Here is a 25,530-nt window from a genome sequence, read left to right on the forward strand (position 1 = left end):
TATTTCTCATTAGATTTAAAAATCTAAAAACCATTGTTAGGTCATGGATTTTTATGAAGACAGGCCAGCAGTACAGATTTGGCCTGTGAGTCATGGTTTGCCTAAACCTGGTCTAGGCAAGGAGAGAAGGGCAACCTTTTCTCAGGGACCATAGCAAAAAGAGAATGGGGAATGACATAGTAGGGTTCTGAGGTGTGGAATAGCAGAGGAGGAGGAGCTCATGATGAAAGACCTCTATGCACTTAATTCTGGCAAGGAAAGCTAAATTCTGTGAAAAGGATTTTTGTTGTTACCTTAAAGGTATATTGGGGAAAAGTTGAGAATCAAAGAAATGGATATAGTCACTGTTCAGTGTGGGTGGGATAATGATAATTGACAGCAATTGGTCAGTAAGCATTTATTTAGTCCCTCTTTTTTTTTTTTTTTTAGTGAGGCAATTGGGGTTAAGTGACTTGCTCAGGGTCACACAGCTAGTAAGTGTTAAGCGTCTGAGGCTGGATTTGAACTCAGGTCCTCCTGACTCCAGGGCCAGTGCTCTATCCACTGCGCCACCAGCTGCCCCTACTTAGTCCCTCTTATAGGCTAGGAAATATGCTGAATGCTGGGGATACAAAGAAAGGCAAAAGGTAGTTCCAAAAGCCTGAAGAAGGGCAAGTGTCTTGATTTTCAAAAACAGAGAAGACAATAGAATCTATAAACCACAGACCAGGGATCTCAACTTCAATTTCTATTAGTTACAAAGTTGATTTTTAAAAAGTTATTAAATTTAATCCATTTTATTGTTAACTTTTATTTTTAGGTCACACTTATTTCTGAATATGTCTCTCTCTCTCTCCCTACCCACTGAGCCATCCCTGAAGGTATTCTCGACTTCTCTAGTCCCCCACCTCTTCAGTGAAGAGAGGAAGAAGGTGTATTTTCTGAAGCCTTCCCTGAGGCCAAACTTAGCCATTATCTTGAATGGATTATTAAAGAGATGGTTATGACGGAAACATAATAGTTTAAAAGAGTGCTGGATTGTGAATCAGAGGACTGATGTATAGACCCCAACTCTACTCCTTATTGACTCTAACTTTGGCCAAGTCTCTGAGCCTCAGTTTCTGAGATCTGTAAAATGGAGGGGGCAGGGGGGGAGCAGTGCTACATGACCTCTGTAATCTCTGATCATCTAGAAAAGAAAGCATGGTTTTCTAGGGAATAGGTCATGCCATAGTAGCCTATTTTTTTTTTAATGACAGTTACTAAATAAGTACTTCTGGATAATACTGTAGACATTTAGCCTAGATTCTAGCAGTGTTCTTGTTCTTGGAAAAGTTGGAGAAATGTAGGCTAGATGGTAATAATAGTTAGATGGATTCAGAACTAATTGGTCAGACCCAAGAGTAGTTAATCTTAGCTTGGCAGGAATTCTCCAGTGGAATACCTCAGGGATTTGCGTGTGGCTTTCTGCTGTTATTAATAACCCTGTTGTTGATGACTTGGATGAAGGCAGAGGTAGCATACTTAATTAGATTTCCAAATGACACAAAGTTAGAAGGTATGAGAGAAATCAAGTTCAAAAAAGATCTCTGAATAGGCTAGAACATTGGAATGAATCTAATAAGTATGATAAATATAGAGCCTTTCACTCAGGTTTTTAAAAAAAACAACTTTACAAGTGCAAGATGATAAAGACAAAGTTATAAAGCAGTTTGTCTGAAAAAAGACATAGGAGTTTTTAGTGATTGAAAGCTCAGTATGAGTCAACAGAAGGATATGACAGCCAAAAAAAGCTCATGCAGTCTTGGATTTCATTGAAGGGAATAGCTTCCAGAAATGAGAGGCAATAGTTTTACTGTATTCCTACCTGCAAGGCATATCTGGAGTATTGTCACTTCCAAATAGAACTCTTCATTGTAACAAATAAAATGAAGTAACCCATTGGCCATATATCTGACAATATATGCTTCAATTTGTGTATTTTTAATAAATTTTTATTGATTTTTTTTAATCGCACCATAATTTCCTCCAATATTCATTCCCTTCCCAGAGAGCCATCCCATATAACAAATAATATTTTTAATATAAAAAAACAAAAGAAGAAAATCAGTATAACTGATCAATACATTGAAGAAGTATGAATATATATGCACTGTTAAACATGTGTGGGCTTACCACCCCTGCAAAGCAGGGATGTCTTCTTATATCTCTTCTTTTTGAGCCATATATATATAGTCTTTGTTATTTTGCAGCATTCATTTGTGTAGGTCTTTCCATGCTTTTCTGTATTCATTACATTCGACATTTCTTAGAGCATTCATTCCATTCAGGAACCCCAGTTTGTTTAGTCATTCCCCATTCAATGGGCATCTGCTTAATTTCCAGTTCTTTTCTCTCACAAAAAAATGCTGCTATAAATATTTTGGTGTATATAGAGACTTTGTTATCATTGGCCTCTTTTGAGTCTGTTTAATAATAGAATCTTTGGGTCAAAGCTTATGGATATTTTGGCACTTTATTTGCATAAGTGATTCACAGCTCCACAAACTCTCCAGCATTGAATATTCCCATCTTTTGTCATCTTTACTCATTTGCAGGGTATGAAATTAAACTAGAGAGTTGTTTCGATTTACATTTCTTTTATTATTAATGGTATAGAACATTCTTTCATCTGTCAGTAATTTGAAATTCTTCTCTTAAGGATGTGTCAGAGAACCATTCTGGAGAACAATTTGGAGCTATGACCAAAGGGCTATAGAACTGTGCATATCCTTTGATCTAGCAATGTCACTGCTAGGTTATATACCAAAGACATCCCCAAATAGAGAAAAAGACCTATTTGTACAAAAATATTTATAGCAGCTCTTTTTGTGGTGGCTAAGAATTGGACATCAAAGGAATGCCCATCAATTGGGGAATGGCTAAACAAACTGTGGTGTATGATGGTGATGGAATATTATTGTGCTTGCTATAAGAAATGACAAGCAGAATGATTTCAGAAAGGCCTGGAAAGACTTGTATGAACTGATGTATAGTGAAGTGAGTAGAACCAAGAGAACATTGTGTATAGTGACAGCAATATTATTTGATGAAAAATTGTGAATGAACTTAACTATTGTCAACAATGCAGTGATTCAATACAATCCCAAAGGACTAATGATGAAACATAGCATTCACCTCCAAAGAAAAAACTGATATTGATGGAACACAGACTGAAGCATGATATATTTCACTTTCTTTCATTTTTTTTCTTTTATTCAAGTTTTCTTGTATAAAATGACTACTTTGGTAATGTTTTACATAATTGCACATGTATAACCTATATCTGATTGTTTAAGGTGGGGAGAGGGAAGGGAGGAAAGAAGGGATAGAATTTGGAATTCAAAACTTTAACTAAAAATGTTAAAAATATATATATATATAATAGTAAGAAAAAGAACATGTCAAAAAGGTGACTGCCTTTTTTGGTCTTTAAAGTATATGTATACATTCAGATTTATAGGTATATATGTATGTATCTGTTAATCATTTCTATATTTTGAATACTAAGTCCTTATCAGAGAAATTTGATATCCCCCAAAAAAGTTTTCCCATTTGACTACTTCCCTTCTTATCCTAGGCATACTCATTTTGTTTGTGCAGAAGCTTTTCAGTTTCATATAATCAAGGTTATCTATTTTGTAATTTTCTCCATCACTTGTTTGATTAAGAATACATCTCCTACCCATAGTTGTGAGAACACTGAGGGTGGTTCTGTTTCTCTTAATTTTTTTTATAGTATTATCTTTAATATTAAGGTCACATCTATTTAGAATGTATTTTAGGATATGGTGTATGGTATTAGTATAAGCCTGATTTCTGCCAAATAGCTTTCCAATTTTCTCAGAAGTTTTTCATTGAATAGGATGTTTTTTCCTAAGTAAATTTATGTTTTCCATTTTGTTAAACACTAGTTTATTGAATTGCATAAGTTCTGATTGCATTCCATCATTTTACCTCTTTAAATTAATACCAGATGGTTTTGATGAGTGCTACTTTATAATATAGTTTGAACTCTAGAAGAGCTATTCCCGCTCTGTCCATTTCTCTTTTTATTATTTCCCATATTATTCTAGATTTTTTTCCCAAATGAATTTTGTTACAATTTTATTAAGTTTTGCAAAGTAGCTTTTTGAAAATTTGATTGGCATTAAGATGGTAAATTAACTTGGGTAGTCTTGCCATCTTTATGGTATGGCATGGTCCAGCCTTGAGCACTGAATATTCTTCAGTTGTTTGTTTTTTAATTTCTTTAATGACCACTTTGTAATTGAATCTATGTGAGTATTTTGTGTGGTTTATAAGATTAATCTCCAAGTATTTTATGAATTTTATAATTTTTTGGAATAGGTTTTCCATTTTTTATTATTGCCTCTCGTGTTTTGTTATTATTATGTAGAAATAGTATTGATTATGTAGGGTTTATATTGTAGCCTGCAAAAACTCTGCTAAAACTATTGTCTCAGTGAACATCCTTGCTGGTTCCCTATGATTTTCTTTCTTTTTTCTTTTTTCTTTTTGTCGGGGCAATAGGGGTTAAGTGACTTGCCCAGGATCACACGGCTAGTAAGTGTCAAGTGTCTGAGGTCGGATTTGAACTCAGGTCCTCCTGAATCCAGGGCTGGTGCTTTATCCACTGTGCCACCTAGCTGCCTCTCCCTATGATTTTCTAAGCAAACCATCAGCAAATAAGCATAGTTTTGTAAACTCTTTACATATCTTTATGCCTTTAATTTCTATCTCTTGTCTTATTCTTATTGCTAGCATTTCCAGAACTATGTCAAATAATCATAGAGAGAGTGGGCATCCTTGCTTTACTTCCATGTTTATTGGGAAAGGTTTTAGTGTACCTCCATTACATAGGATGCTTGCTTTTGATTTTAGGTAGATTTTTTTTATGATGTTTTAAAAAAAAGATTTCTCAGTGCTTATACTTTAAAGGATTTTTAACATAAATGAATGTTGTACTTTCTCAAAGGCTTTTCCCATACCTTTTGAGAAAATCATATGGTTTTGGATGCTTTTTGTTTTAATATAACTAATTATGTTGATTATTTTCCCAATATTGAACCATTCTTGCATCTCTTTTATATTCATTGTGGTCATAATGAATGATTTTGTGGGTGAATCACTATAGTCTGTTTGACAGGATTTATTTAAAACTTTTGAATCAATATTCATTAATGATGTTGGTCTACAGTCCTCCCATGTTTCTTCCTTCCCTGGTTTAGGTATTTGTCATCATAAGGTAATCCAGTAGTTTTCTTCCTCGATTTTTGAGAATAGTTTTTATATTATTGACACTAATTGTTCTTCAAAAGTTTGATAGTGGAGACAGCTAGGTTGCACAGTGGATAGAGCACCAGCCCTGGAGTCAGGAGTACCTGAGTTCAATCCAGCCTCAGACACTTAACACTTACTAGCTGTGTGACCCTGGGCAAGTCACTTAACCCCAATTGCCTCACTAAAAAAAAAAATAGAACTCAGGGAGGGCCTACATTTGTATGACTTTGGAGAATAGTAACTCTTGGAAGTAGGCTGTTCCACTTGAATCATTGTAGCTATTTAATTCTGCTTCCTGTCCTGTTTAATCAGTAACCAATCAATAGTCCTTCTGGTGATAAATAGGGTTGTATATCTTTGCAGGAAGAGAAAGAGAAAGTGAGAGCACAGAAGGAAGAGGTTCTAAACCAGATGAATGATGTGCTAGAAAATGAGCTTCAATGCATCATTTGCTCGGAACACTTCATTGAGGTAATAACAAGACACAGGGACTCTTCACCCTCCCACCCCTTCCCCTGGTAGAACCTTATCAGGGCTATACACATTGCTTTTGTATTTTTTGTTTGTTTTTAATTTGTGAATGAAAAAACCCCAAGTAAAATTAGTATGCATACATACTAATGAGATTGTATACCAAACTGCAAACCTCTGACTCATACATTTTGCCTTTTCTTTCTCAATATATAATAAATTTGATGTGTGACCTTCAAAGGTATCCTGATTTTATTTTGGGTGGCAATCCTATTGCTATTCTACTTCTTCTTCTCCAACTTCTTAAGTCTTTCAAAGTTCTTTATCTTTACAATGTTGCTATTGTATGAGTTGTTTTCTTAGCCAGCCACTCTTTTAGTTTTCGATTCTTTGGTATAATTTTAAAAGAGCTGCTATATGTGCGTGTGGATTTTTTTCCTCTTTTATATTTTTGGGGTATACCTCTAATACAGCCCAAGATTGTATTATATTTTTGGCTTCTGCATCACACAGTTGACTCTGAGTTTGTAGCTCACTAAAACCACCAGATCTTCATCAAAACAATTCCTATCTACCCATGCCTCCTCCATTTTGCACTGATGAAATTGGTTTTCTTACACCCAAGAGTAAACATTTACATTTATACCTATTGAATTTAATCTTATTTATATTCAGCCCAATATTCTAGCCTTTTGAATCCCTTTGCATCCTATTATTAGTCATTCCCTTTAGGTTTTTATCATTTGAAATGCGATGAACATGCCATTTATGCTGCTTTTTTTCAGTCGTTGATTAAAATATGTTAAATGGCATGATATCAAAGTACAGATCCCTGGTACCCTACTGAATACCCTCTGTCATGTTGACTTTGCACCAATAACAGAGCTACTCTTTGAGTCTAGCCATCTACTCAGTTTTCAATCCATATAATTGTATTATTTCCTAGTTCATCTTCATCCTTTCCACATAAAAAGCATGAGATGCTTTCTCAAAAGTTTTGCTAAACCTTAGGTAAAGTATATCTAGAGGATTCCCCTCATCTACTAGTTTAATAATTGTATCAAAAAAGAACATGAAGTTGGTCTGGTGTGATTTGCCCTTGGCGAAGCCATATTGGGTCTTCGTAATCAATCACACCTTCCCTTTTCAGATGTTTGCCAACTATCTCTTTATCCATTCTAGAATTTTCCCAATAATTAATATCAAACTACTGGCCTTAGCGAATCATTCTTGGTTTTTTGTTGTGGTTATTTAATCGTTTCAGTTGTGTCTGACTCTTCGTGATCCCATTTGGGGTTTTCTTGGGAAAGATGCTAGAGTGGTTTGCCATTTCCTTCTCCAGCTTATTTTGCAGTTGGCAAACAGGGTTAAGTGACTTGCCCAGGATTATATAGCTAGTAAGTGTCTCAGGCTAGATTTGAACTCAGGAAGACTCATCTTCCTGACTCTGTCCACAGTGCCACCTTGCTGCCCTCTTGACTTTTTCACTCTTCCCTCAAGTTCTGTATCCAAATACTTGCCAGGTTCTTTCTATCCTATCTTCAGATGATTTCTTGAATCTTTCTCCTCCCATTCCCACTCTCCTTTAGTTCCTAATCACTTCTTACCTACACTATTGTGGTAGTTTACCTCATTGATCATTTTGCTTCTATCTAATGTCTCCCCTCTCCAATCCATCCTCCTCATAGCTGCCAAATTAATATTCCAAAAATACAAATCTCCCTTCTCAAAACAAACGCTCTCCTGCTCAGAAATCTGAAGTGGCTTCTTTTTGCCTATAGGATAAAATACCAAGTTGCCATGTAAAGTTCTCTACAATATGGCTCCCAACTAACTTTAAATTTTTTCCCTTTATCGTTATTATAAGCTTGAATAACACAAACATGATTTTTCCCTATACAAATGAAAAAAGAAAAAGACTGTATATGAATCCATAAATCTCTACTACATACATCTTTCTTGGTTGTTGTAGTTGTTGTTTTAAAATATATAATAAATGCTACACAGATGTTCTAATGCTGTCTTTCTTATCTCTTTCTCCTTCTGAATTCTGTTTTTTTGAACTTGACTTTTTCTTTGCATTTAAAAAGTGTTTTATTGACACTCTTTTTCTTTTTTTTTCCTTGTCTTTTTTTTTTTGGTATCACTATCACTTTTCCCATCTGTACCCACTCATAAATCTCTCTCCTCCCAAAATAAAAGCCCTGGCTTGAAGCAAGTATAATCAACCAAATAAATCCACACTTTGGCGATTTCAGAAAATGTGTATCTCGTTGTGTCCCTCTAGTCTACCATTCTAATTGTGATTTTGTGGCCTTAATCGTGGTAAGTACTCTGACCGGCAACAGAAAAGAAAGAAGAAAATGGTTCAAGATGGTGTTTGAACACAGCCCTAGGATTGAGTCTTATGTTCCTAGAAAGCCCTGGCTAAAACAGCTGGTCAGTAAGTACTTCATAGATAGTTTGGATCACATTCTGATTTACTTTAGAGATTTACTCATCTTCTTGTTTCTTTTGCCATTAAAAAAGTGTCCAAGAGTGAGATCCCTGATGTGTTCCTCCTTTTGTCCTTTTTAGGCTGTCACCTTGAACTGTGCCCACAGTTTTTGCTCCTACTGCATCAATGAGTGGATGAAGCGAAAAGTGGAATGTCCCATCTGTCGACAAGATATTGAATCTAAAACTCGCTCCCTAGTGCTGGATAATTGCATCAACAAGATGGTTGAGAAACTGAGTTCTGAAATGAAAGAGCGACGAGAAATTCTCATTAACGAAAGAAGAGGTAAGGAGGGAAGGGGAGGGTTCTGAATGCATGAGGTGTGAGGAGCCTAATCCCTTACCACCATGCATTCGATGTTTAAATGATATGGCAGATGTGGGAGAAATAGTTCATTTTATTAATTCAACAAACTTTTCTCAAAGTGCTTCTCTGTGTAGACCCACTATAATGTCTAAGACACAATTTCCACTTTTAAGCTATTATCTGACTTTTTTCCATAAGAGTTGGAGACTGGAGTGGTTCTAGTCTTCTGTTGTTGACTGGTTTCCACCTTAGATTTAGGATTGAATTTCTCTTAAATACACATGTGCACACACCACTTCCTGTACTGTTTTGTATTCAATGATATGCATCACTGGCAAGTTGATATATCATATATAGATTTATATATTAATGACAAATACATACATTTTTATTTGGGATTCCCACTTAGATGCAAGTGATAATCTGGGCATTTCATTTACTTTGTTTATTAATGTATATTTATAAATATATGTACATGTGTGTATATATGTAGAAGAAAAACTGATTAGTAAAGCACTAAAAGGTATACTTAACATTATATAATTTGATTCTCATAACCATTCTGTGAGGCACTAGGATACCTAATATTCCCATTTTGCCAGTGAGAAAACCCAGACCCAGTCTGTCATCAGTTGTCAAAAGAGTTCCCCCCCTTTTGGGTTATGTATTCTGAAGGAGGTGTAGGGAACAGGGATGCCCTTAAGCAACATTTTAAAATAGGGAAAGCCTGCTTTGACAGCTTTCTATTTCCTGGTGGGTTTTTTTGTTTGGTTTTTGGGGGGGCAATGAGGGTTAAGTGACTTGCCCAGGATCACACAGCTAGTAAGTGTCAAGTGTCTGAAGCCAGATTTGAACTCAGGTTTTCCTGAATCCAGGCCTGGTGCTTTATCTACTGTGCCAGCTAGTTGCCCCCCCCCCCTTCCCCTCCCCCCTGGTGTTTTCTTCATCCCATTTCTTTCATGCTCCTCTCTGGCTGCCCAAAGCCCCCTAGTGGTATTCCACACAGATTGTTCCCCTACTCCTGGCAGTGTACTTTGCTCCAAAATTGTTTCTTCTTCCTATTTGCCCTCCCTGTGCTACATGCCTCCCTGCCCAATAAAAGTACATCTTAGGGCCATGGAATGATTTCAGCTAGATATTAAGAGGAAAGCAAATCTGATTAAACTAATTCACGGTATCTGATATCCCATCAGCTCTCACAGAGGCATTCCATTTTTTAAATGATGCTTATTCTTGGGATTTAATTAATGGTATTCCAAGAGATTGGGGATGGTATTGGAATGTATTATGTGACCTGGCAGAAAAGCTGAGAGATCTGTCCCTCTCCTATATCTTGTCTATACGTACACACACACACTTGCATAGGCAATTATTGCATCTTCACAAATAGCTGGGAGAATCAGGGAAAGCCTCAGAGGAGCTGGTACTTGAGCTGAGCCAATCAAAAGAGTCTATATTTGATCTTAGGATAATAGGTTACTATTGCAAGGGGATAACTTGGTCAGGACTGTGATTTAAGAATATCAGTCTGGCAGCTGTATAGAGGATAGAATGGAGAGAGAGACTTTTAGACAGGGAAACCAGTGAGGGAGGTATTACAGTAATCCAGACAAGGGAAGATAAGATCCCAAACTAGAGAAGAGGCTTTGTGAGTGGAGAAAAGGAGGATGGAGGTAAGTGATGTTGAGATAGAATCAGCCAGACCTGACAGCTGATTGTACAAGGTGGGCCAAAAGTCACAAAGGGGTTTCAATGTTTAATAATTCCTTTATTTTTTGTTTTTATTTGCCAATACCATAACATATGCAGTACATAGAGGAATTGGATTTACATTATGTATGGAAAAATCAAATCTCGTAAATAGAGAAAAATAAGGAAAAATAATTTGCAAAAAGTTGTTAAAACATTGCGACTTTTGGACCACCTTTTATTTGTGGGGCAAGGAAAATGAGAAATCCAGGATGATCCTGATATCTTTCAAGGGGACGGAGAGCAGCTTCTTGTCCTGCTCAGTACCTCTTCCACTCCTATCCAAATTTCTTTATTCTGTTGACTTAGGTCCTAGCCCAGACCTAGATCCTACACTGTTTCTTTTCTCTTTTCATGATGGGACTGTGGATTTAGTTCCATTCAACAAACATTTACTGAGTACCTCCTGCTTCCTGGGCAAGTACCGTAACCTCTCCATATCTGTTTCCTTGTTTGAAAAATAGGGGAGTTGGACTTGATGGACCTCTGAGATCTCTGCTAGCTCTCAATCTGTGATCTGTGATCTGATTTGATCTATGTCTTTCTTATTTTTGTATCCCTCCCAGCTTCTGGTACTCTACATAGAAAGATCTTTGAAACTGTGGAGTATAGATGCTGAATGAACCATACCATTTCTTTTGGTTTTGGTGTTGTTGGGTTTTTTTTCTGTTTTGAGGTTTTTCATCATTGTTCTGATTTTTTCTCTTATAACAGGACTAATGCAGAAATAGGATTAATGTTATTATGTGTGTGTGTATATATGTGTGTATAGATATCTATATCTATATCGATATATAGATATAACCTATATCAGATTACCTGCTGTCTGGGGGAGGGGGGAGGGAGGGGAGGGAGGGAGGGAGAAAAATCTGAAATTGTAAAGGTTGTATAAACAAAAGTTGAGAACTATCTTTACATGTAATGGAAAAAATAAAATACCTTATGTGTAAAATAAAAATAATAAAATAAAAAAAAGAAAGAAAGAAATTTTTTAAAAAAGAAAAAAGAAAGATCTTTGTATTGAGTAAGTACATGAATAGCTTTGGGTTGTTGCTTGGGGTCACATATTGTTGACCTTCTTAGTATCCTGTCCTGAGAAAGGCCTCTGTGTTCCCAACCCCTCCTGAATAGTCACTTTGCCTTTTGGGGTTGGGGTAGGATCAGAGGAATTAGCCTATTGAGCTCTTCTTCAAGCCACTTAGTAAATTAGGGTTGATGTATTATAGGATCATAGATTTAGACGTGGATGGTCAGATACTCCAATCCTTTCGTTTTACATTTGAGGAAGCTGAGGCCTAGAGAAGTTGTTACTCACCCAAAGTTGCACAGGTATTAACCTGAATGGCTAAAATTCAAAACCAAGGTCCTCTTATTACAAATTCATTGTTTTATCTGCTGCACCACTCTATCTTCTGTTAGCCTCTGCTACTTGCTATCTGTATAGCAAACAGGTAATCCCTCTGGTCTCATGCCCTCTGGAATCATGGTTGTTCATTTCATTAATGAGAGTTCCTAACTCTCTCAAGTTTTTTATCTTTATAAAATTGATATTCTTGTATAAATTGTTCTCTCAGTTCTGGTCACTTCACTTTGCATCATTTCATTGAAGTCTTCCCAGGTTTCTCCAAAACCACCCTTTTAATCAGATGATTAAAAAGTTATTAAATTGTGTGTATTCATTGATCCAGTGATGCCACTACTAATTCTATATTCCAAAATTCTATGTTTGGCATTCAAAGGTCTTCATAACTTGGCTTCTTCCTATTCTTCCAGTCTGCTTATACCTTAACTCCTCTCCACTCCCTTCCCCCATGTACATGCAATGACATTGGCCTCCTTGAAGTTCTTCTCACAAGGCATTCCATCTCTTTATTCTGTTCATTTTCTCTGGCTGCTCCCCATACCTGAAATTCTCTTCCTCCTGCTGGCTTCTCTGAGTTCATATCCTAGGCAAAATCCAGCCTTCTACAAGAAGCCTTTTCTGGTCCCCCTAATGCTAATATCTTCCTTTCATTTATTATTTCCAGTTTATCTTGTATCATGGTTGTTTGCATGTTGTCTTATTAGACTGTGAGCTTCTTCCTTTTTTTTTTTTTTTTTCAGAAAAAGCAGACAGAAAGCAGCCTGTAATACTGTTTAGTCACTCCTCATGTAAAACATCTGAAATAATTCATTGAACAATAATAATTCATTGAATTCATTTACAACTTCCTTTCCTCCCCACAGTTTCAGCAATGATGTCCAAAAATCAGTCTACTCTCTGCAGAGCAGCAGCAGTTGGGGGGGGGGGTCCGCCTGTGACTTTTTTGTCCTCTGTGGTCCAGTGGACTGTGAGCTTCTTGAGATTCGGAACTGTTTTCTTTGCCTTTCTTTGTATCCCCAGAGCTTAGCACAGTGCCTGACACTTAGGCACTTAATAAATGCTTGTTGACTGACTGTTCATATCGTTTGATCATTTATCAGTTGGAGAATGACTCCTATTCTTAAAATTTTGAATCCATTTTCTATATACCTTACAAATGAAACTTTTCTCAGAGAAACTTGCTGGGGCAGCTAGGTGGCGCATTGGATAGAGCACCGGCCCTGGAGTCAGGAGCACCTGAGTTCAAATCCGGCCTTAGACACTTAACACTTACTAGCTGTGTGACGCTGGGCAAGTCACTTAACCCCAATTGCCTCACTTAAAAAAAAAAAAGAGAGAGAGAGAAACTTGCTATAAATGTTTTTCCCATTTAACATTTGTTTTTATAAGATTTCCAATTTCAAATTTTTCTCCCTCCCCTCCCTTCCCCTTCCCCAAGACAGCAAGTAATCTGATATAGGTTATATATGTACAATTAAACATTTCTGCATTAGTTATGTTATGAGAGAAGAATCAGAGCAAAAAGGAAAAATCTCAAAAAAGAAAAACAACAATAACAAAAAACAATAGAAATCATATGATTCAATCTGCATCCAGATTCAACAGTTCTTTTTTACCTGTATTTGGAGAGCATTTTCCATCATGAGTCCTTTGGAACTATCTTGGACCATTGTATTGCTGAGAAGAATCAAGTCTATCACAGTTGATCAACACACAATGTTCTTGATACTGAGTACAATGTTCTCCTGATTCTGCTCATCTCACTCATCATCAGTTCATGTAAGTCCTTCCAGGTTTCTCTGAAATCTGCCTGCTCATCATTTCTTACAGCACAATAGAATTCCATTACATTCATATACCACAATTTATTCAGCCATTCCCCAGTTGATGGGCAGCCCCTGAATTTCCAATTCCTTGCCACCACAAAAAGAGCAGCTATAAATATTTTTGTACATGTGGGTCCTTTTCTCTTTTTTATGATCTCTTTGGGGGAAAGACTTAATAGTGGTATTGCTGGGTCAAAGGGTATGCAGAGTTTTATAGCCCTTTGGGCATAATTCCAAACTGCTCTCCAGAATGGTTGGATCAGTTCACAGCTCCCTCAACAATGCATTAGTATTCCAATTTTTCCACAGCTTCTCTAGCATTTATTATTTTCTGAAAAGGACATATGTAATAAGTTACTTAAGAATAATACATTTAACAAGAGAAGAATGAGAAGTAGACTTTGGTCAAGATTCTGAAAAGTATTCATGGGAATTCTCAAGGTCTTACATGATGATTTCACCAGCTTTGTTGCATCTAGTTTGACTTCAAAACTCATGTCTTTTATAAGTGACAACAGATATCACTAACATTCCTCTTCTTTTCCTCTTGCACTACTCCTAAACTTACTGCCTTTGCCTGGGGTTGTTTTCTGATTCTCAGACAGAATGAGAAAGAAGAGATAAACACATAGGGAGAAGTGTCTTCCTGAAATAACTGAACAAGATTTGAAAAATGAGGGAAGGATGGTGGAAAGAAAGTGTGCTTGGAGATTACTTAAAATGGAATTAACTAGCTTGTTAGCATGAAAGAGACAAGGGGAACCGTGGTGGGGAGCATCATCCCTCTGAGAAGAAAGAAAGTAATGTATCAGATGCTTAGGTAGTGCTTTTCCTCAGGACCTTTTCCTCAAGAGGGTGGAACAAAACAGCAGGACAAGGAAGGAGGAACTTGAGAAGTGCTTAGGTCATAGCTTAATAGAATTTAAAGTTGCTGAGTCCCTTAGAGATCATCTAGTTGAGACCCTCTCATTTTACATAAGAAATGCTAAAACCTAAAGAAGTTAGGAGCCACATAATCAGCTTTTCTTACAGGATATCAGGGTGTTCACAGTTGTAACATTTGTTCATCAAGATATGTCTGTGTAAAACCAGCATGGGACCCTATCCCAGAGGTTGTGCTTGTGGATCACAGAAGTTATTGAAAGGCCTTCCAAGAGTGGAAAAGAAATTTAGAAGGAGGTGGCTGGTATTTCTTTTTCTTGGGAATTAGAGTTCTGCACCAGGTCCCAGTGATGGATATCTTCCCATTGAGCCAAATGATCTGGCTGCTTTTGGGCCCTGCTGGGGGGTGGTGAGAACTACTTTCATCTACACTACTGGATTTCTCACTACCTACCTAGCATTTGGATATCCTTATACTGTCAGTCTTTGTATCTTGGGGCAAAACAAATAGAAGCTAATGGTTGGAAAAGATCGGTAAGATCATAGTGGCCCCCCTGATGGAGGACAGGCCATACAAAAGCAGGCAGGGTGTGATTATTATGGGATGATATGTGCAGTCCCCATAGTAATCCAATAAAGCACTGCCTTCAGGGGAATCCTCAGAGCCAAATTACTAGAATGTTGTTTGCTGGGGCAAAGCATGGCAGTTCAAAGGAAAATACCAACAGCGAGTTTCCCTGCCAGGTGCTGTCCACCATCTGGCTGTTAGCTAAGCAGTGTACATTTGTGTCTGTGGGTATGCCAGAGAAGCAGGAGGCCTTACTATCCCTAGTCACAGCTGGTAAGAATATTCTCTTCAACTAGCTGCCTCCTGTTCCTGAGCACTTTTGACTCTAGGGACTTTGAGGAGTGCTCTGACTCTGATGATGAGTAGCAAACAGCTGCCTTGTGAACCCATCCTGATTGAGTTGGCCAGACCCTGCCTGAGACAGCCGCCATAGTAGCTCACGCGTCTGGACATTTGGAGGCAGCCAGTCTGTCTCAGAGCCAAGGAGTATGAGGGCTAAGCAAGTTAGGGTTGTAAAACCCATGGACAACATTTCTGATATGTGGGAGGGTGGAGATATCTTTGACTGGTCCATTGTAACCAACATGTTTACTAATTTTCATCATGATTATGTGTATATTATATATTTTAGTTGTATCCTTGGTCTCAACATTGAGCATCCAAAATTTTTTTTTTACTTCGGACATATCCTACTCTACTTTTCAGTAAACTAATGGCTCAATATCAATTCTTCTGTTTGACATTTAAAGCCCCCATCCCTGGACCTGACTAAATTTTCCAGCTTTATATGTACCAGCCCAAACTGGCTGTCTTACTCTTCCTCACATGGGACACATGGGCCATATTCCTTCATGTCTTTGCACACTGGTTGTCCCCTGTACCTGGAGAACATTTCTTTCTTCACTTCAAAGCTCAGCTTGATCAGCCCCTTATACTTGAAACTTTTTTTCAACTGCCTTCCTTCAAAATCATTTTGTATCGGTATTATATTTATTTTATATGTACTTACATATGTTTTGGTTGTGTCTTCCTGCCCTTTTTTTGGGGGGTGGGGTGGGGCAATAAGGGTCAAGTGACTTGCCCAGGGTCACACAACTAGTGTCAAGTGTCTGAGGCTGGATTTGAACTCAGGTCCTCCTAGATCCAGGGCCAGTGCTTTATCTACTGCACCACCTGGCTGCCCCTTCCTGCAATATTTTAAGCTCCTTACAGGCAGGGAATATTTCACTTGTCTTTATAACCCCAATACCTAGCACTGTGCTTTGTACATAGTGCATACAGTTAATAAATATTTGTTCATTGCTACCAGTGCACAACTTGTAGCCCCCTTCCTGATTTTCCAGGCCTTGTGCACCACATATATGAATGATGCTTAAATGGTGACCCTGGCAAAGTTGGCACTCTACCCCCAAACCTGGGTAAGAGATCTCTTAGCACTGAGATACCAAGTACCAGTAAAATTGACAGATTGCCTTGATGTTGCAATCCACGGCAGCCAGATTTGATGAGGGTTGATATAAATCATCCCTGCTGGAAAACACAGATGGCCTTGGAACCAGTCTTTGGCCAGATTAAAAATGTTAAGAGATGTTCATTACTATAACCTGTGAGCTAAGCCCCAGCCAGCATCCCAGTTCCCCTAACTAAGTAAGTGAAAACGGTCTGTGCCCTGCTTGGCTAACTCAGGCTACAAAGATGATTGAGGGGCTCTGCAACAGAGGGCACTAGAACATAGCAGAGAGATTTTCTTAACTCCGTTCTCTGGTCAAGTTTGGTGATATGACCAATATTACCTTTGATTCTAGTGGGGCAAAAATTGGAGGCTGAAGTAATGTGTGTACAGCTCACCTTCTCTTGTCGTCCTTTATTAGAAATGTCTTAGGAACACCATACCAGCCTCTAATCTCATAGAGATGTGTGCCTTTCCTTGCTTTTATGTGTAGGTAGTGAAATCTGCCATATTTGTACAACTTTTTAAAAGTTTCCTTTTTTAAATCCACTGTGATAACAGTGTTGGTTTTTAATTCTAATCATTTAAAAAATCACCCTCTTACTCATTCTAGAGAACTAGTGGCATGGTAGGTCAAGAATCAGCCACCAGAAAGTTTTCTTTTTCTTTCCCAACTCTGATCAGGGTTGTTTAGGGTGAAGGTAACCTTGCCTTGTACTCATTTCCAAGGTGTGGAGAGTTAGTTGACACTTGAGGAAGCAGCTAAAGCTGAAGTCTAGAAGAAGGGCCCTGTGTACTTGACAAAAGTTAATTCTTTCTCCTGACCCATGTTGAAGGGTCATTCTTTTTTAGAGTTATCTCTGTGTCTTATGTATGCCCCTATTAAACTGTAAGCTTCATGATAGCAGGGGCAATATCTTAGATAAGTGTGGTTCTTTCCATTGCGGTGTTCTGAACGCAAGCACTTATTTTTTCCTTTTTCTCTATACTCATTCTTTTTTTTTTTTTTTTTTAAGTGAGGCAGTTGGGGTTAAGTGACTTGCCCAGGGTCACACAGCTGGTGAGTGTTAAGTGTCTGAGGCCAGATTTGAACTCAGCTCTATCCACTGCGCCACCTAGCTGCCCCCTTTTTTTTAGTGAGGCAGTTGGGGTTAAGTGACTTGCCCAGGGTCACACAGCTAGTAAGTGTTAAGTGTCTGAGGCCAGATTTGAACTCAGCTCTATCCACTGCGCCACCTAGCTGCCCCTATACTCATTCTTAAATGAATGAATATAGAGAAAGAAAAGGAGAAAACTCTCTTCTCCATACTTTTCTTCTGCCAACTGTTAAATAAATAGATTTTACTCAGTAGAATAGACTGCTTCTTCCTCCTTTCTTTCCTTACCCCTCTGTGTGTGTGTATGTGGGGGGTGGGGGTTGTATTTTTACTTTATTTGCATTTCTCTGAGATGAGGAAGAGCTGGGCTTAGACAGGACCACTCCATCTTACTAGAAGCTTCTTTCTTTTTTTTTTTTTTTTTTGCGCAGGGCAATGGGGGTTAAGTGACTTGCCCAGGGTCACACAGCTAGTAAGTGTCAAGTGTCTGAGGTCGGATTTGAACTCAGGTACTCCTGAATCCAGGGCCGGTGCTTTATCCACTGCGCCACCTAGGTGCCCCCCTCTCTCTCTAGCTTTTAAAAAGAAAGGAATTAGGGGCAGCTAGGTGGAGCAGTGAATAAAGCACCGGCCCTGGATTCAGGAGTACCTGAGTTCAAATCCGACCTCAGACACTTGACACTTACTAGCTGTGTGACCCTGGGCAAGTCACTTAACCCCCATTGCCCTGCGCAAAAAAAAAAAAAAAAAAACCCATAGAGAGAAAGAAAGCTCCTTCCCTTTCCCATTTGGCACCATTAGAGCCAATATATTAAACAAAAAAGCCCTATCCCTGCTGCACACAAATGGTTGAAACTCATCCTGGCATGTTTCTTTGTGTCTTCATTTATTGAAGCAAGCATAGCATTAGAGAATATCCCCAGAGCCTGACAAAAGGCTGCTGAGCCCTCATTCAGGGAGTGAGGTGTTGGAATCATCAGCACACTTACTCTTCTCCAGTGTTGTAGTTAGAGAAATTTTTGGTTCAAATACTACTCTCTTTTGCAAAGAGGAAACATTGGTTTCAGAGCCAGTGGGAAGCTTATGTTAACCAAATCCCCAATGCAAAGAAGTTTAAATAAGGACTCCACTTTGGGTCCAAGAGCGAGGGTTGGAATGGCTGTAGTTGTCATCCTTCTGAAGTTACACCAGTGCCATCTCCCTTCTAGTCAGTCATTCCCAGAACATTGGCTTTCCCGAAATTTAGGCTTAGCTCAGGGCCTAGATCATGGAGGGAGACTTGGATTGTGTAGCTATGAGCAACACTGTGTGTGTTAGGATAGTTTCCTAACCATCCTTTAACATCCAACTCAAGTGACAGTGCCTTCATAAAGTCTTCTCTAGTTCCTCTTATAGATAAATGGCCTTCCTCTTTGGACCATAGTTTATACTTTTGTTAGGCACTTCTCTAACCACCTTCTCATGTATTTTTTAGAGTTCTCTCTGTGTCTTATGTATGCCCCTATTAAACTGTAAGCTTCATGATAGCAGGGGCATTGTCTTAGATAAGTGTGGTTCTTCCCATTGCAGTGTTCTGAATGCAAGCACTTATTTTTTTCTTTTTCCTTTTATGTAGATATAATTTTTTTAAAAGAATTTACTTTTTGAATTAGTATTTTTTTTTCCAATTACATGTAAAGATAATTTTTTTTTTTGGTGGGGCAGTTGGGGTTAAGTGATTGCCCAGAGTCACACAGCTAGTAAATGTTAAGTATCTAGGTCTGGATTTGAACTTAGGTCCTCCTGAGTCCAGGGCCGGTGCTGTATCCACTGTGCCACCTAGCTGCCCCTAAATATAAATTTTAACATTCATTTTTTAATAAAAATGTTAGTTTCAGATTCTCTCCCTCTCATCCCTCCTCCCTAAGACAATTTGATATAGGTTATGTGTGTGCAATCATATAAAACATATTTCCATATTAGTCATATTGTGAAAGAAGAAACAAAACAAAAGGAAAAAGCATTAAAAAACAAAGAAAGTGAAAATGGTCTCCTTCAATCTGCATTGAGAATCCATTAGGTTTTTTTTGTTTTGGTTTGTTTTGGTTTTGGTTTTTGGTTTTGTTTTTTTTTTTGTGAGGCAATTGGGGTTAAGTGACTTGCCCAGGGTCACACAGCTAGTAAGTGTTAAGTGTCTGAGGCTAGATTTGAACTCAGGTACTCCTGACTCCAGGGCCAGTGCTCTATCCACTGCGCCACCTAGCTGCCCCGAGAATCCATTAGTTCTTTATATGGATGTGGAGAGAATTTTCCATCATGAATCTTTGGAACTGTCTTGGATCACTGTATTGCTGAGAAGAGCTAAGTCAGTCATAGCTGATCATCACACAGTGTTGCTGTTACTGTGTACAATGTTCTCCTGGTTCTACTTACTTCACTTTGCATCAGTTCATGTAAGTCCAGATTTTTCTGAAATCATCCTGCTTCTTAATGATATTCATATGCCACAACTTGTTCAGCCATTCCCCAGTTGATGGGCATCTCTTCAATTTCCAGTTCTTTGCCACCACAAAAAGAGCTGCTATAAATATTTTTGTTCATGTAGGTTCTTTTCTGTTTTCTATGATCTCTTTGGGAGTAGTGATATTGCTGGGTCAAAGGGTATGCACAATTTGATTGCCCTTTGGGTGTAGTTCCAATTTGCTCTCTAGAATGGTTGGTTGGATCAGTTCACAATTCTACCAATAGTGCATTAGTCTCCCAACTTTCCCACATCCTTTCCAACATTTATCATTTTTCTTTACTCTCCTATTAGCCAATCTCATAGATGTGAGGTGGTACCTCAGAGTTGTTTTAATTTATATTTCTCTAATCAATAGTGAGTGACTTGGAGCATTTTTTCATATGACTATAGATGGCTTTGATTTCTTTATCTGAAAACTGCCTGTTCATATCCTTTGACCATTTATCAATTGGAGAATGACTTATATGACTTATTCTTATAAATTTGACTCAGTTTGCTATATATTTAAGAAATGATGCCTTTAGCAGAGACACTTTTTGTAAAAATTATTTTTCTGCTTTCATTCTAATCTTGATTGCATTGGTTTTGTTTGTGAACACAAGCCCATGTTAAATGTTTGATGGAGTTAATTTCAGCAGATCAAAAAGGCCCTATTGGGAGGGCGGAGCCAAGATGGTGGAGGAAAGACATTAAACCCACAGGGATCCTGATACAATAACCCCAAAAATAGCAATAAAAGAACCCTTGGGGCAGAAAAACACACAAAAATACGGGCTGAGAGTTTTCTCCAGCTATAGATAGATTTCAGGGGGCCGTGCTGCGCCTAACCCTGCAATCGGGCCAACACTCGCCAGAGCAATTTGCCCCAGTGCCTCTCAATCGGCTGCAGCACAGGTGTCTTCTAGTTAAGTGCAGGGTTACCAGTGGACTGGGGGGAAGGATTTGACTGTCCCACCCCAGTGGGGAACCAGGAAGAAATCCTGAGTGGCAGGGAAACCCAGGTGGGGGAGGGGAACAGGGGAGCAGTCTCATCGGAAGCTGAGAACCACACCACAGAAAGCTTTGCTGGTTGGTTGCTTAGTAAAGTAGGCCTGAGAACAGGCCAGGTGAGATTAAAGCCTTACCCTCCTCAGCTCAAAACACCTGGGACCTTCTGAAGCTGAGAACAGGAGCACAGCCAAGAAGCAGCCCCCACCCCCCAGTGGAGAGTTTAAAATCAAATGAAAGCAAGGCCAGGCAGGCTGAGAAGAAGCCAAACCATCCCCGCAGCCATGCTATAGCATGAACAGTGTGTCCTGGAAGCAGTGCTACACCTTTTTTTTTTTTTTTTTGGTTAGGTAATTGGGGTTAAGTGACTTGCCCAGGGTCACACAGCTAGTAAGTGTCAAGGATCTGAGGTCGGATTTGAACTCAGGTCCTCCTCAATTCAGGGCCAGTGCTCTATCCACTGTGCCACCTAGCTGCCCCATCAGCGCTACACTTTAAGAAGGAGTTAAAAGCCAAGAAACAGTAAGCCAGGATGAGTAGGCAGAGAAAGCAGAAGACCATCAAAAATTTCTTTGGGGGTAAGGTAGACCACAATACAACTTCAGAAGAAGAAGATAACAACAGGGTCAAAGCTCCAACATCCAAAGCTTCCAAGAAAAATATGAACTGGTCTCAAGCCATGGAAGCTCTCAAAAGGGACTTTGAAGAGAAAGTAGGAGAAATAGAAAGAAGGTGTAGAGAAAAGGAGGAAAGAATGGAAAGGGAAATGAGAGCAATGCAGGAGAGTCATGAGAAAAAAGTCAACAGTTTGAAAAGCCAAATAGAAAAGGAGATTAAAAAACTGTCTGATGGGGGGCAGCTAGGTGGTACAGTGGATAAAGCACTGGCCTTGGATTCAGGAGGACCTGAGTTTATATCCCACCTCAGACACTTGACATGTACCAGCTGTGTGACCTTGGGCAAGTCACTCAACCCTTATTGCCCCACAAAAATTAAAAAACAAAAAACTGTCTGATGAAAATAACTGCCTAAGAATTAGGATTGAACAAACGAAAGCTAGTGACCTTAGAGAAACCAAGACACAGTAAAGCAAATCCAATTGAATGAGAAAATAGAGGGCAATGTGAAATATCTCCTTGGAAAAACAGGTGACCTACAAAATAAATCTAGGAGAGATAATTTGAAAATCATTGGACTATCTGAAAACCATGACCAAAACAAAAGCTTAGACACCATCCTCCAAGAGATTGTGAGGGAAAATTGCCCTGATATTCTAGAAGCAGAAGCTAAAATAGAAATTGAAAGAATCTAGCGATCACCTCCTGAAAGAGATCCCAAAAGGAAAACCTCCAGGAATATTATAGCCAAATTCCAGAACTCCCAGGTCAAGGAGAAAATACTGCAAGCAGCTAGAAAAAAGGAATTCAAATACTGTGGAGCTCCAATAAGGATAAAGCAAGATCTAGCAGCTTCTACATTAAAGGACCGAAGGGCATGGAATATGATATTCCAGAGGGCAAAGGAACTGGGACTTCAGCCAAAAATCACATACCCAGCAAAACTGAGTATAATCTTTCAGAGGCAAAAATGGGATTTCAATGAGAAAGAGGTCTTTCAAGCATTTGTGATGAAAAGACCTGAACTGAATAGAAAATTTGACTTTCAAATACAAGACCCTGGAGAAGCATAAAAAGGTAAACAGGAAAAAGACTTCATGAGGGATTTTAAAAGAGCAAACTGTTTACATTCCTACATGGGAAGATAATACTTTGAAAACATAAGAACTATCTCAGTAAGAAATTCAGGGGCAGCTAGGTGGCACAGTGGATAGAGTGCCGGCCCTGGACTCAGGAGAACCTGAGTTCAAATGTGACCTCAGACACTTGACAATTACTAGCTGTGTGACCCTAGGCAAGTCACTTAACCCCAGTTGCCTCACCAAAAAACAAAACAAAAAAGTCTTCACAAGAAATTCACAGAAGACAGGGCTGAACTGAATATGAAGAGATGATATCTGTAAAGCATTTTTGTTCTTTTCTTTGTAGGGCAGACAGGGTGGGGTGTCTTATGTCTGGGGCTGGATTTGGTCTTGGGGCCTCCTGGGTCCAGGGCTGGTGCTTTGTCCAGTGTGCCACCTAACTAATCCATGATGACATCATTAAAATAGGGTTGAGGTGTAGGAGGAATAAACTGGGGGAGGGAGAAGGGGAGAGATGGTCTGGGGAGAGGTAGTTCACATGAAGGAAACAAGAAGAAAGCTTATGGAGGAGAGTAGAAGAGGGGGAAGGAGTTGGGGAGTGAGTGAACCTTAATATCAGAATTGGCTCAAAGAAAGACTAACATACATACTCAAGTAGGTATAGTAATATATTTTTGCCCTGGGGGCGGGGAGGGAGAAAGGGGGTGGTAGAAGGGAAGGAGGAAGGGGCAGATTGGGGGAGAGAGCAGTAAAAAGCAAAACACTTTCAAGGAAGATGAAGATGTTCTGCATTACTGTACTAGTATGACATATTGAATTGCTTGATCTCATAGGGAGGGTTGAGGAGGGAGGGAGGAAGGAAAATTTAGAACACAGAATTAGCTCAGGGACCCTGATCTCATTGGAGTGGGCTCATGGAGGGAATAGCTTTCATACCCAATTGGGAGGAGCAATCTATTTAACCCTGCAGGAAAACAGGAGGGGAAGAGGATAAGGAAGGAAGGGTGAAAAAAGGGAGTGCAGAGCAAGGGAGAGGATAGTCAGAAGTAAAACACCTCTGAGGAGGAATAGGAAAAAAGAAAATAGAGTAAATGTCATGGGAAGGGAGTGGAATGGAGGGAAATAGTTATGATGATTGATTATAATGGCAAAATGTATGGTACCTACTTTGCTGGGCTTTTATGAAGAAAATTCTCTGTCAAGCTTAAGGTACTATATACAGGTTATGATGAATAGGATAGTATCAGGAAAACCTGGAAAGACCTATATGAACTGAAGCAGAGTGAAATGTACTGTATAAAAATAACAGCAATAGTGGGGGATGATCTGCTGGGAAGCATGTGCTTATTTTCAGCAAGGAAATGATCCAATATAACCCTGAAAGACTTAAGAAGATTGCAGCCCATCTGCAGAGAAAGAACTGATAGTATCTGAAAACAGATGGAAACACATTAAAAAAATTTTTTTTTCATTTCCTCTTTGACAATTCCTTAATCTGAAGTTTTGGGGGTTTTTGACTGTTTTCTCTCACAACTAGCTAATATGGGAATTTTTCCATGACTATTCATGTATAACTTATTTTGAATTGCTTGAGTTCTTGTGGGTGGGGGTGGTAATGGAGGGGGGAAGAGAAATTGGAACACAAAGTTTTTTAAAAATTGATGTTAAAATTTTGTTTTTACATATATTTTGTAAAATAAAATTCTATTCAGAATTTAAAAAGGCCCTATTGCCTTAAAATCTGACTTCTTCCCTAATTATTAACACCCCACTCCCACCCCCCCTCAATATGGTACACAGAGACTAGTTGATGTTTTGCCTTTACATAGTTAGATCTTCCTTTATTTAACTTAATACTCTGGAAAGATAGCACTTTAAACTTTATTCTTTATTAGCCATTTACCTCTTGGTATGTCTAAGGTTATTTCAGCTCCTTTCCTGATGTCAAATTTGGAAAAAGCGTGACAACACTAGGTACTAGAAAGGAAGTGGGGTTAGAGGTTGGAAGGAACTCTGGTGCTAAGCAGACATTGGTTGCTCATTAAATGCTTTGTTGAAGATTGGATGTGGATATATAAAACACCCATAGAAGGCTTTTCTAAAAGGGAAGGAGTTTTTTTGATGGAGATTTTTCACACATATAATTATATGTGTGTACACACACATGTGTACATGCGTATATACACACACACATATTTTTCCTCTGTATTTTTTAATTCACTTTATTAGGAATCTCTTTGAATAACACTGAAAAAGAAATAAAACAAGCAGTTGAGAAACATGGTTTAATTTGTGACTGAGAGAATTTGTGAGAGATAGATTCCCCTATTGAGAAACTAGAGGATGAAATGAGGTCCAGCCTGGCAAAGCTAGAATCCCCAAATCAGTGATCTCCTTTCAGGCTTTTTACATATACATAACGTATAGACAATATGTAGAAATATATAGGTTACATAGGTTTTGCTGACATTTCAGAAGGCATGAACCTAGGATTATAGATATATACTACTAATCATTCAGTACTGCTTGGACTAATCCTGATAAGCCAGGGTTTGTAAAGTGAACCTGAGAAGAGTTACCTAGGGTGATTTTAAACACTTGTTATAAGGTAAATAATGAGGCAATATTCCTAAAGCTAAATGAGCCCATTTTAGGATCCCAAAATATAAGTACAGTGGTTTCAGTTCCTGCTGCTTCTTCCCTCACCTCCAAGAAGAGCACAGTCTGTTCAGTTGAACAAATATTAATGCTTATTTTGTGCAAGGTATCATGCTAAGCACTGAGGATAAAAAGATGAGTAACAGGCCTGTCTCTCAAGAGGTTTAACAGTT

At 38.6% G+C, this 25,530-nt stretch overlaps 1 protein-coding gene across 2 annotated transcripts in view; it reads left to right on the top strand.

Annotated features, from left to right (window-relative positions):
• Nucleotides 1-25,530, top strand: part of RNF8 (ring finger protein 8) — a 91,405-nt gene that overhangs the window by 61,636 nt on the left and 4,239 nt on the right. For both annotated transcript variants that reach the window (XM_043963715.1, XM_043963714.1), the window contains 2 exons: nucleotides 5,665-5,772; nucleotides 8,350-8,554. In XM_043963715.1, coding sequence (XP_043819650.1) covers nucleotides 5,665-5,772; nucleotides 8,350-8,554 — 313 coding nt within the window. The remainder of the gene's footprint in view (nucleotides 1-5,664; nucleotides 5,773-8,349; nucleotides 8,555-25,530) is intronic.

Source organism: Dromiciops gliroides, chromosome 4 (genome assembly GCF_019393635.1).
Source record: "Dromiciops gliroides isolate mDroGli1 chromosome 4, mDroGli1.pri, whole genome shotgun sequence".
In the NCBI taxonomy this organism is placed as follows: domain Eukaryota; kingdom Metazoa; phylum Chordata; class Mammalia; order Microbiotheria; family Microbiotheriidae; genus Dromiciops; species Dromiciops gliroides.